A 13102-nucleotide genomic window follows, 5' to 3' on the forward strand; every position below is an offset into this window, starting at 1 on the left:
AAGAGTGATGATTTTTCACACTCATTAAATTGTACATGCTTACCAGCAAATTGCAAACGGTTCTGCTGTGTCATGCAAGCTTCGGTTGATCAGTTTGGATTAGGTAAGCTTGGGTTATAATGAGATTTGATATGTTAGATGTATACATAGTTATGTAAACTTATTGCTGTCTTTCAAAATTAGCCACAATGAGCAGTATAAAGCACTATCGGTCATGCGGTATTCTCTCGCAGTCTCGGTTCAGCTGGATTTCAAAAAATGTGGAAAAAAAACTTAAAAAAAAACGTAACTTTTTCAGTTTTCAATGTATGAAGATGAAAAATAGCTTATTTCGAGCACATTTTATTGGAGTTTAAAAATATGTACAATATATATTATATTTGTGGTGCCCGTTGGAGAATAGTGGCCAAAAAATTGCATCCCAAGACCATATTGAAATAAAAAATCGGTTGAAAAATGGGTTAGTTATGTATTTTTACTTCATCAAAAACACCATAAATCGATTTTTTAATAATACCTAAAAAACTTGAGGGTGTTTTGAATTTTCCAAACATAGTTTTGTGTTGTACTGGTCTTAACCTAAAACGTGCACTATATCACTTGAAGAGTTATTTCGATTTTTTTTTATTTTGTAGCATGTACCGTGTAATTAATTTAATTTTTCTTTTTTCGTCACTAACAGATGGTCTGCTCGTCCCTGCCCGGATAAATTTCGATTCATTTGTCAACATAAAATGCCAAAAGTCAGCGAGAAGAATCGTCATAAAGTTTACAACCGTTGGAATGCCACCTACCCGCATGAGTTCGCGAATGAAGTTATATTAGAGGTTATGGATCAGCCGGGCAAAACTGGACCCAGGTATGATCCGATTTGATTTACGATTTTTTTTTTCTATAAGTTGTAGGTCCAGGCCAGAATTTAAATATTGTATGAAGTATCATAAAATTGTTTTTATATTTCCTTACTTATATGGCCGGTGGATATTTCGACTTCAATCTGAAATCATCTTACGGCTATGGTCGGAAAATAAAACAATATGAAATTTTGTGTCTTATTTCAATTCCGCTCCCGAGCCCAACTTATAGAAAATAATGTACAATCCAAAATAAATAACATTTCGAAGACCAAAAAACATATTATAAATTTATGTTTTTTAAATATTGAAAAACTTTCAAAATATATTTTAAATATATCGAATACATTTACTGTTTGAGACCATGAAGTACAGCATATTTATTTAAACTCGTGAAAATCCTTAATTACTCCTCCTTCTCCCCTAAATCGGTAGATATAGTAGATATCGCACTTTCTTCTAATTCTCTTTCTAGTTTATCTTTATCATCTTCATTTGTACAAATCGTAGTTGACTCCTTCGTCTCTGATACTTGATCTTTTCGTTCATGTTCTCCTTGCGTTAGATAGTGATCCCAATGAGTCAGTCGTTTCTGTACCTCCGCCTCAGACTCAATAACTCTGAAAAGTGTAAAAAGAGACAATACTAGCTAAATTTGCATGTGATATTGTGGCAGTAACACACTTGTATTTGGTCTTTCCATCCCAATGCTCCGCGCTCAACTTCCGCTGACCAAAAAATCGTCCGTGCATCATCTGTATTACCACATCCGCTTCTTCAGGATCGGCCATGTTAACTTGTCCGACACCTTCAGGATGGCGCTGAAAAATAGTTAAAGTGGAATTACGTAATTATTATTGAGAAATGTGAACAGAGCTGTTGCGATATGGTATACTCACATCGTATATAACAACTTTTCGAACTGTACCGCATTTGCTGCACTCTTGCCGCAAATCGTTCTGATAGTCCAATATAAGTTGCACTTCCTTCTCGAAAATGCTCGGATCGAATAGGTTTTTAATAATAACCACTTTTTCGTTTTTCGACCGCTCACCACGCATCTTTTCCGGTCTCCAGTCGAAGAGCCTAATGAAGTGATAAGATTTATTTGATTCATTAGAATACACTTTTTTACATTAGTTAAATTATCGCTAGCAGTGGGGTAATGAGATTGAACAACACAGTAAGATCCTAACCGGTATTTCGAATGGAATATGCACTTCCGTCTATAAGTGCCATCACATCGTTCACGACTCTCCAACCGTCAAGAGAAGAGTTGGAGTGGGACAATGTAAGACAGGGCAAGTCCATTCATGTATACACAAATGGCTCAAAACTCGAGGGAAGGTAGGCAGCGCTTTATGTTCTGAACATCTTGGTTCCTTTTTCAGTTTTCGCCTCCCTACTACTGCAGTGTTCTTCAGGCTGAACTTATGGGAATAATAAAAGCCGTGGCACTGGCACAGGGTGATACGATGCATGGTCGGCCACCTCCAAGGTAGCCATGAAATATCACATATCTCTTAACGAGATGACTAAGTAATTCTAACCAAAAGTAATATGGTAATATGTTTGATAAAATTGTAAGAACAGTGAACGAAAGATCGAGTAACGAACCCACTTGCAGAATCGCACGATATCTCTGGCCGACTCTCAGTGCTAAAGGCACAGAATCTGCTAAGCCAAAATAAGCATACTCTTAGCACACTGATTTCCGTTATAACGGGATCCTGTCTGATAGGTAGACAGGCTTAAGGGGGTGGTATGGTTAATTCGGTGTAAAACAAGCATATTTTTCGAAATTTTTTTTGTCGACACAGTTGATTTATTCAAAATTTTAAAATTACTTCATTATAAAGTCATATTTAAAGAATATTGTGTGAAATTTTCATTGATTTTTATGAAGAAATGAGTTGGTGGCAGCGAATCTTCGCGGACGTCTCATAAAAAAGTTTTATTGCGGTGTCCCTCAGAACTCATTACTGGATCAACTTAAATCAAAAAACCAAATTGATTTCATCAGCTAATAAAGTTTCGCAGGTAACAACGTCGAATTTTTTTTTTTTTTTTTTTTTTTTTTTTAATTTTTTAAAGCGCTTTGAAGTCAAAACACCGATTTTTCATAAAAAAAAAACTTGAAAACTTTGTTGTTTTAAAATATGACAAATTTAAAAAAAAAAAAAAAACTCGACGTCATTACCTCGTGAATAAAGTAAAGAAACAAAAAAACCAAATTTGAAAAGAATCGGTGCAGTAGATATGAATCTACAGTGGACACCGACCGTAAAAAAGGCAAGTGTGAGAAAAACGCGTTTAAAGATTTGTGAAGATTTTTACAGCGTGAAATCCGGTTGGAGAGGTAGATACTTAATCCTTTGTGTCTTTGTCAATTTTACTCTAATGGACTTCAAACTTTCACACAATAATCTTAAGATGTTATAGAATAATTTAAAAAAAAAAAAAAAAAAAAAAAAAATGAAAAAAAAAAAAATACCATACTACCCCCTTAAAGGACGGGTCTACACACACATGAGTTCTAAGTGTCAGGGACCTTCTAAAGTTTTTGAAGGGTTCACATTGGTTTTAGGAGAGGCTATGAACCTTAGTGTTTTCCATAGTGGATAACCGTTACAACCTAACCTTACCTAGCGTAATTAATTATAAATATCGCAACATACTCCAACTTCTCTGATACCGTTTTAAGCATTCTAAAAATTAAACCACACATTGTGGTGTTCGACTTACTTTTCTTTCATTTTCTGCAATTTATCCTTATCTTTCTTCTTGCGTTTTGGCTTCAGTGCCGGATTATATTCTCCGCGCATCTGAAATTCGGCACGTTGAACGCGAATTTTATGGCCACGAAGATTGTACTCATCCAAGATATTTAACGCCAGTCCCACAGACTCCACCTACGTAAAGATGCAGATTAGTTATGCAAAAATCTTAAAATAATTTATAAAACAATTTATTTATGCATTCACGTTTATAAGTAGAAAAAATTTATGAATAAATTGAAGTCAAAAACAGTAATGCAATTTTTTGTTCTTATTTTAGATCCAACGTCGTCGTAAAGGCCATTGGTAGCGATGAACAGATTGTCATACCTAAGACACGTAGTCAACGTCTAGGCGGAAATCGTGGACGTGGTCGTGGCCGTCCTCATGAATTGCGGCGACGTCCCCAAAACACGCAAACTCGACCGAATATTCATCCGAACGACATCGATTCTCAATCGACCGACAAATCAACCCCAAATTCTTTAGTGACAGTGGTTCGATACAACGAAATACTTGCGCCTACGACAACCGCTCCAGTTACAGCTGATAAAGCAGGCAACGGTCAACGCCGGCATGGCCATCCACGAACTTCTCATGATCGCACGGTGTGGCGACAACGGCAGAAGGAAATGCGTCGCCTACAGCGTAAAAAAGAACGAAGCCAACGCATGCAACAAGAGAAGGAAAGACGTTTAGCTGAGCAACGTCAACGTATACGAGAAAACCACATGCGATCACAACAGGAACGAGAACGTCAACAAAAGCTACATGATCAAGAGCAACAGGACCAGCAACAAAAATCACACGAGCAACCGGAGCAGCTCAACCGAGAAATAGATGAATTGAGTCAGCGCGAAGCCGACGACCAAGAGCGACAGCGTCAACAGCAGCAGGCCGAAGCGGAAGCTAAACGACGCGAGTATGAAGAAAGAAAACATGAATTAGACGCTCTAAAAATACAACTTGCCGAAGAGAAAAAGAAACGCGAGGAGGAATATAATAGTGCTGAGCGCATCCGCCAGGAACGTATAAGCCGACAACGCGAACGTGAACAGCAGGAGCGCATGGAACGAGAAGAGGCTTTGCGCCAGGCCGAAGAACAACGCGTGAAAGAAGAGGCGAAACGGGAACAAGAACGGTTGGAGAAGGAAAAGCAGCTACGCGAAGAATACGAAGAGCGACTGAAGCAGGCGCAGGATGAACGTGAACGTCAACTACACGAACAACAAGAACAAAAGCGTCAAGAAGACGAATACAACCGCCACCAACTTGAAGAAGAGGAAAAGCAACGTCAACAAGAAATTAAACGCCAACAAGAGGAGGAAGAAAAGAAACTTGCATTGCAACGACTTGAGGAGGCGCGTAAACTTGAAAAACAGGAATTACAACGTCTGGAGGAAGAAAATCGCCGACGAGAAGAACTGTTACGACAACGTCAAGAGGAGATCGCCAGGCGCGAAGAGGAACAGCGTAAGATAGAGGAGGAAGAAGAACGCTTAAAGAAGGAACTTGAAGAAGCGGAAAAACGGCACAAGGAGGAGCACGAAGCCCAAATCAAAGAAGAGGAACAGGCTCTTAAGGCGCGAGAAGAGGCAGAGCGAAACATTGCAGAAGAACAGGAACGTCAACGCCAAGAGCGATTGGAAGCACTCAAAAAGCAGGAGGACGAACGCGTTCGGCAAGCGCTCGAAGAAAAGAAACGCAAATATGCAGAACGTCTGTCGCGTCTCTCACCCGAGGATCAGCGCAAATTCTTCGAAATGCGCAAACGACGAAAGGCCAAGAAAACCCAAGAATTACTGAAACAACAACAAACAAGTAACGGCAACGAGGCATTCGAGGACGAATAAAGAGAGTAAAAAATTCGCCAAATCATATTGATATTAGAATTATGGGATAATAGTAGTTGAAGCGATACAAAAGCGTATTCTAGAAAAGAAGGCAAAGAGGATACGAAGCATACTATAAGTGCGTGCGAAAAAATCGGAAAAGTCTCGCCGCTGTTCGACTGTGTAATTTTGCTTTATCCCCAAAACCTCGTTAAAAGTTAAGCTATTAATTAAGTAATTTAAATTAAGTCGTCGCTGCCATTCTCTACTCTACTCTTCGATACACGCGGAACGCTTTTTATTTTTACGCTCTCCATATTACAGTTTCATTTTGGTAATATGTATGTAAGAGAATTTGTAAAAAATAAATTGGCTTAAAAATATTCTGATATTTTTGGATTATATTAAAAATTGTTAAAAAAGAAAAATATTACTGAGGCCCTAGTATTAGCTTTAGTTGCAAGCGAGCAGCGTTCCAGAGACGGCTACTGCTCGGCAGCAGTTGTAACTATTCTCGATTGTAAATTTACGAAAAATATAATATATTTAAATCATTATTAATCTTTAAGTGGATATACAACTGACGACCGAAGAGGATGAAAAAAAAAATATTATAAAAAATTCACAATACACAAGTTCTTTGTATATAATTAAGTGATGAAGAGTGCACAACTCCTTCCGTTTTGTTTTGTAACTGTAATTTATGATGTAATATTTATGTGAAAGCACTGACACATTTTCCTTGAACACCAAAAAGTTTTACAAAGAGTAAAAAAAATATCATGTACCAAAATTTTACATTAATCATGACTGCATATATGTAAGTATGTGTAGAGATACGTTGAAAAGCATGAAAGCACATCCACATATATATGTATACGTATTAGTATGTGTATAATAAACATGAATAATTCAAAATGTTAGAAGAATTTTTATTTGATTTTTAAATAGCTTTTTACAGGAGACCTTTGGTATTTTCCCAGCCGCTTTAGCAAGTTTGTGCTCTTCGTAAATGGTTGCAAATATCATTTAAAGAAAATATTTTTACTAACATAAATGTATACATTATTTAACTTCTGATTAGGGCTATGAAGTGTATTTGTTTGAAGCTTAACATTAATATTAAATTACTAATATAAAATTTTTGTATTTTTATTTTTAAGAACAATAAACAAATGCTGCTTACATACACACATACATAAGATTAATAAGTGGCATTATTTGAAGTTTTGCTTTTAAACAATTTTAAAATATTATTTTATTTTTCAATGTTAAAAAGCAATACTGGAACGATATTAATTCACATATTTTGTATACATTAAATAAAGTCATCCAACATTTTTAAATGTCTGCATGAGACTATTAACGATTTCAGGATGTTATAGTACATAAATTAGAACACAAATGTACATATATACATACATGCATACATACATACATATGTACATAGTATATACATATATGTATATGTATTTTATTATGTAAAGAATACGAAACTCTAAATGAATTCGAAATGTGCAGCTAAATACAATTTTCATCTAATTATTACCTCACAGTATGTTTTTTGTCTTAAATATAAAAAAACACAATTATAAATATTATACAATTATACAATGCAATGAAAACATATTGAATTCAATTTAAATAAATATATTTGAGAATTGTTATGTAATTTATTAAAATTTTAAACTGAAAATCGAGCACCGTAAAAGATCTAACTCTTGACTTAAAAATTAATTAGGCGAACGAAAGTTTTAGAAATTATGCTGTAATGTAATGTGGAACCCTAAGTCAGTAAATCAACCGCTACAGCAACAACAATAACATTAAGAAATCAGTGAATATCCAGAAACTTTATGTAAGAACGGAAAGCAACAATAAAGAGTTAAAAACTGTATAAAAACGCAACTTAATTATTGTTTTGCTTTAAATAGGTATGAGAGCAAACCTAAAGGGTGGGCAATGTAAAATTTGCTTTTTGAATCGGCTATAAAAAAAACTAATCAATATTTTTTCTAACTTTTTTTTTAATTTGAAGATTGAACATTGTCATTTATGAATGAAAAATAATATCGTTCAAACGACTGCCACGTCTGGCTTTACAGTAGACCATTCGATCAACCCAATTTTTAAGCACATTTTCGATTGTGTAAGCTCCAATTTCATGAATGGCAACTTCGATTTCGTGTTTTAAAGCATCAATCGTCTCTGAATGGTTCGCATAGCATTTGTCTTTAACGGCTCCCCACAAAAAATAGACCAACGGGCTTAAATCGCAGCTCCCAGGCCGCCAATTGATATCGGAATTTCGGCTGATTATTCGGTTTTCAAAAACGGTAGTCAAAAGTTCGAGTGTAACTTTGGCAGTGTGACAAGTTGCACCGTCCTGTTGAAACCAAATGTCGTCCATGTCATCCTCTTCAATTTTTGGAAACAAAAACTCGTTGAGCATGTCACGGTAACGCTCGCCATTTACTGTAACCGCGGCTCCTCGCTCATTTTCGAAAAAAAAAATGGCCCGATGATGCCGCTAGACCAAAAACCGCACCAAACAGTAATTCGTTATGGATGCATTTGCTTCTCTACAGTAACGTGTGGATTTTCTGAGCCTCAAATCCAACAATTTTGCTTATTGACGTAGCCACCGATGTGAAAATTAGCTTCATCAGAAAAGATGATTTTTCGGTAAAAATGCTCATCTTCGGTCAAACGATTTTCTGCCCATTGAGCGAATCGAAAACGCATTGGATGGTCATTAGGCTTCAGTTCTTGTACAAATTAAACTTTGTAAGCCTTCATACCGAGGTCTTTATGCAAAATTCTCCTCAAAGAAGTGCGTGAAATGTTCAATTCTTGAGAACGATGACGAGTTGAGGTTGTTGGATGTTCACGCACATTTTCGGCTACAGCAGCAATGTTTCCGGGTATACGCACTGTAGGAGCACGTTCACGTGTTGTTTTATCCATTAACGATCCACTTTCACGAACACGATTAAGGGGGTCTTCTGGTCTCCAGCGAAAAAAAAATCGATTTTTTTTTTGCATAATTTTGTTGTATGTGTATGCGAGAATACGCCACAGAAAGGATTTTTTGAAAATCGCATTTTTTCACATTTTTCTGGGCACCGAAGTGTACCCTCCTCCGGCCGTTTTCATCATAAACTTTATCTTTAAACGCGTTTCCCCGAAAATCGAGTTTTTTAAGCATTTTGGTCACACTTTTCATAGTAGTTATACTCCGATTTCAATGGTTTTGGTCTTAAAAGGTTCGGAAAACTTACCGCTAAGTTTCCCCGTGTACGATTTTTGAAATTTTTTTTCATTCCATTTTTATAACCTTTTAAAGTTCAAAAAATGAGCAAAAAAAAATTTTTTTTGCAAATTGTTGCATAACTTTTGAAAAAAATTTAAAAAAAAAAAATCTGTCACGGGAAAACTTAACCAGGCCAACTCTGAAGACAACGCATATCTAATTTTTGCTTTCTGATTACCCAGGTGGAAAAACCGTGACCAAAATGGAGACCTGTTTCGTTTGGAGGTGGACGTCTTCAGCGCCATTTCAAGGTCGCGGGTGTTAATTTTTTTCAAAGTCAAAACCATTTTTTAAAAGCCAAGACATGTACCTTTAAAATAAAAAAATATTTTTTTTTAAATATTCACAGGATTTGTAACAATCAATCCCCAAAAAAACCCTTCATTTCAGGGCCTCGAGACCAGAAGACCCCCTTAACAAATTGATCCACAAACTGTCTTGTTGGCAAATCTTTTTTTTTGGAATTTTTTTTTCAAATTTCTCACAGTTTGAGTAGAAGACTCACCACTTTGGAAATAGGTTTTCAATATTTCCCAATTTTGTTCAAGCGTATAGCGTCCTATTTCGTAAATGTCAAACCTTTAAGTAAATTATGAACACATTTGACTGTGTTACCATTGATTTGTGTTACCATTCTCAAAAAAATAGGTGGTTCAAAAAGCAAACGCTATATGGCCCACCCTGTATGATTATATTAATTTTCCCTAGGGCTTCCAATAAAATTCCTTTATTGCAGATAAAACGATATAACGAAGGAAAGCAAAAAAATCACATGAACTTCCGTTCAAAAATTACATATAAACTTTAAACGCAGATGAAATCTGAAATACAGCTATCGATATTGTTCAAGACACATTTATTAAAGGACCAACAACAATGTTTTGCACGTTTGATTGTCAAGGCAAAGTATTGGAAAAGTAGAAAACAAAAAATTAATTCGCCTTGCTTTATTCTGTGCTGACAGCCACATGGACACAGCGAAAGAAAAAAACAAACAAATCAGCTGATTGGAAAAAAATTTATTTTTTTGCTGGTTAAAAATTGTCTTCATTTATCGACAAGTTTCCATCGATTTGAATGAATGATAGTTAGCTTAATTTTTATTTTTTTTTTTTTAGGACTAAAGCTAAAACTCCATATCAACATAAGACATTTCAGCTGAATAACATTTGTTAATGTCGTCCAAAAATTACAAATATAGAGTCCGGCACTCGAAGTGTAACTAACTTCAGACCGGTTGCGCAGCTGATGCACTGGCAGCAGTAATGGATCTCAAACGTAATAGTGTGATTGCATTATATTTGGCTGGAAAATCACAACTAGCGATAGTTTGAGAGCTTGAGCACCTTAAAGTAAATAAAGTTTTTATTTATCGCAACATTACTCTTTACAATGATACTGGTAGCATCGCGAAACGCCATGGAGGTGGTCATCAAAAGACGCCAACGTGACGTGAAATGGTTCAAAAAATGAAGAAGCAACTTGAGCGAAATCCCCGACGAAGTGCCAATCAAATGTCGAAAGAACTGAAAATATCTGACAATAGCATCCGCCGCATTCCGATCTCACACCAAAGTAACAAGTCAGACTTGAGAGAGCGAAGGAGTTGATTCGCTTGGCCGAAAGCGGTCAATTTCCGATCATTGTGTTTTCTGACGAGACAAATTTTCAAATTGAGCAATTCGCAAATTCCGAAAATTTAATTGACCGACCGTTCATACAAGAATTTTAGTCATCGATTGGCCACCAGGAGGCAGCACACGCCACAGGTAATGGTTTGGGCCGCTGTAACCGCAGATGGGCGCTCTCTAATCGTTTTCATCGAGCCTGGCGTCAAGGTAAATACGAAATATTATCGGGAAAGTATTCTGGAGGTTGTTTTGAAGCCGTGTGCAGACAAACAATTCAGTGGCAGACCATGGACGTTTCAACAGAACTCTACCCGTCTCACAAAGCTCGAGTGAACCAACTTCATAACGTCCACACAATGGCTCTCAAATTCACCAGACGCGAATCCGATGGATTATTCTCTTTGGGCCATTTTGGAGAGCAAGGTCCGAACTAAAAGATTTGTCAGTCTCGAGGCGCCATTGTCCGCAAGTGGGCCAAAATACCTGCAAATCACATTCGGGCAGCTTGCGATTCGTTTCTAGACCGTCTCAAGGCCATAATCAAGGCAAAAGGTGATCATATCGAGCAAAAGTTAATTGATTCTTAATTTTGTATTATTTTCACACATTTTTTACTTTGAATTGAATAAAAGTAATTTTCCAAATTAAATTGATGGCCTTTTTAATTAGTTACACTTCGAGCGCCGCACCGGAAATTTCAGGAGAATACGTTGCACTGGTATACGACGACTCAAAGGTACGAGTATATGCGCTGACATATTTGTCGAGGTACAATTTTCCGAAAATCTCCTGAACTTCCACAATGACAATCCATCATCAAAGAAAAGCTTAGATGAGCAGAGTAAAGGCTACGTGACTGAAGATGATCCCACACTCTAAGACTACTCGACGTTCAATCAAAACGAACGTGATTGAACGTTGCTACGGTAGTCGGTGCTACACTACTGGAACGAATGTTAGTTAAACGACTAGAATTCAAATCCAGCCAACGACTATCTATTCACCAGTATTCCATAAAAAAAATAACTACAGAGAAGGGAAAGAAACTAGGTCAATAGGAGAATACAATGTGTAAAAAATTTAATTAAATAAACCTTCAGAAAAATTAAGTAAGAATGCTTGCAGGCATTCTCACTGGTCCTGTAGACCACGACATCATCTGCACAGGTTCGAAAACAACTCGTGCCGTTTCCGGATTGGTTTGGGCGGAAGAGAAGCACATACGCACAAGCCCTATTCAATTAAAAAAAACTGGATCTAGACGACGCATTGTAAAAAGGTGGAAGAATATACCAGAGGGTCGAAGTGCATACCTCTCAGAAAACGATTTGGGACCATTTGCATAGAGATGCCATAAGTTGTGCTACAAGTTCAGTTATAACTTCAAATTAGTTAGAACATTTAAGGGACGAGTTTGTGAACTTCATTGTAATTTAGTTTTTTGTTTTTTTGTCTTAGCCAATGATGTTTCTGGAAAACTGAAAAAAATATTCAAAACGAATAATTTTTCAGCATAAATTAAAAGTTGGAATATTCTCTTGTAACCACTCTTGGATTGTTTTAGGTTCATTTGCTGGTGCATAGTCTTGTTGGCGGAGGCGATCTTCTTCATTAAAAAGGGTTTCTGGTAACTTCTTCACCACGCCTTCCAAGACATCTTATACACTTTTGCTTCTTATGAACTTTTCGGAGAAATGCAAATATGTATGTGACGCTTTTATAGGATACTTCCCACTAAAATATGCTATGACGTATTCTGGATGAGGACTTCTTGGAATACTCGGTACAGTAATTTTCGCTTCTACCAAAGTTCTTTTCCACGATTTCGTCATTTGTTTACTACAAACTTCTTTAACCGTAAATATTTTCTTATCATTACATTACATTATTCATTGCCGTTGTTTGGGTACTACTGCAAAAGTTTCTTGCATCTTTCCAATCTTATTTGCTTTCACATCGGAGTTCAAAGATGGCACGAAAACCTTTCATCTGACTCGAGCTATTTCCGTAATGCAATCACCGGGATACGATTCCGTTGTCATCCCATTTCATGTTGAAAATAAATAAATAATTGGCGTGTACACTTCTTTTAAGTGTTTGGTCAAGCTCCTACTCATATTTGTAGCGTGCGTCTTGATGTCTTTTTCACAAATGGAGGGTCCTTCAGTTTTAAGCCGACTCTGAACGGCAGATATTTTTTATGAGGAGCTTTTTCGGCAGAAATACGCTCGGAGGTTTGCCATCGCCAGCCGAGGCACGATCGCTATTAGAAAAAGCTTTTTCTGTCGCGGAGATTCTAGCCAGAACCCATCCGGAACGACGACCGCCTTCATGTTAGTCACGTAAAATTTTACACCAAACTGATTTGAATTAATTTCGGAATAATACAATTTTGCAAACAAAGGGAATGACGTGGTCATTCAATTTAAAATTTAAATGTCTACTGCTTTGAAAATCTTGTAACACAACTCAGGGCAGTACTACGTATAACTAAACTAATTTCAGCGTCGAAATAAAGCAAAGAAAAAGTGAAGACCTTTTTACTTCACGTAACATCTAATAGCGTCACAACACAACCAGGGGTATTAAATATTTCTTATTTATATTGAACGTTTCAACCCAGTTTAGTTGCAAAGCTGAATTAAAACTATTCTTAGTTGTATAGACAGATATAGGTATAGTAGATATCGATACA

The 13102-nt window shown here is 36.6% G+C and overlaps 2 protein-coding genes across 7 annotated transcripts in view; one reads left to right on the forward strand and one right to left on the reverse strand.

Annotated features, from left to right (window-relative positions):
- The window catches only part of LOC128859924 (trichohyalin), a 220489-nt gene extending 213118 nt beyond the window's left edge, over positions 1-7371 (forward strand). For all 4 annotated transcript variants that reach the window (XM_054097075.1, XM_054097079.1, XM_054097078.1 and 1 more), the window contains 2 exons: positions 683-859; positions 3912-7371. In XM_054097075.1, coding sequence (XP_053953050.1) covers positions 683-859; positions 3912-5484 — 1750 coding nt within the window. In that variant the 3' untranslated portion in view covers positions 5485-7371. The remainder of the gene's footprint in view (positions 1-682; positions 860-3911) is intronic.
- LOC128859925 (HIV Tat-specific factor 1) overlaps positions 1141-13102 on the reverse strand; it is a 59551-nt gene continuing 47589 nt past the window's right edge. For all 3 annotated transcript variants that reach the window (XM_054097080.1, XM_054097082.1, XM_054097081.1), the window contains 4 exons: positions 3600-3766; positions 1754-1940; positions 1539-1675; positions 1141-1474 (listed from right to left, as the gene is read on the reverse strand). In XM_054097080.1, coding sequence (XP_053953055.1) covers positions 1261-1474; positions 1539-1675; positions 1754-1940; positions 3600-3766 — 705 coding nt within the window. In that variant the 3' untranslated portion in view covers positions 1141-1260. The remainder of the gene's footprint in view (positions 1475-1538; positions 1676-1753; positions 1941-3599; positions 3767-13102) is intronic.

The sequence above is a fragment of the Anastrepha ludens genome, chromosome 4 (assembly GCF_028408465.1).
Source record: "Anastrepha ludens isolate Willacy chromosome 4, idAnaLude1.1, whole genome shotgun sequence".
NCBI lineage: Eukaryota > Metazoa > Arthropoda > Insecta > Diptera > Tephritidae > Anastrepha > Anastrepha ludens.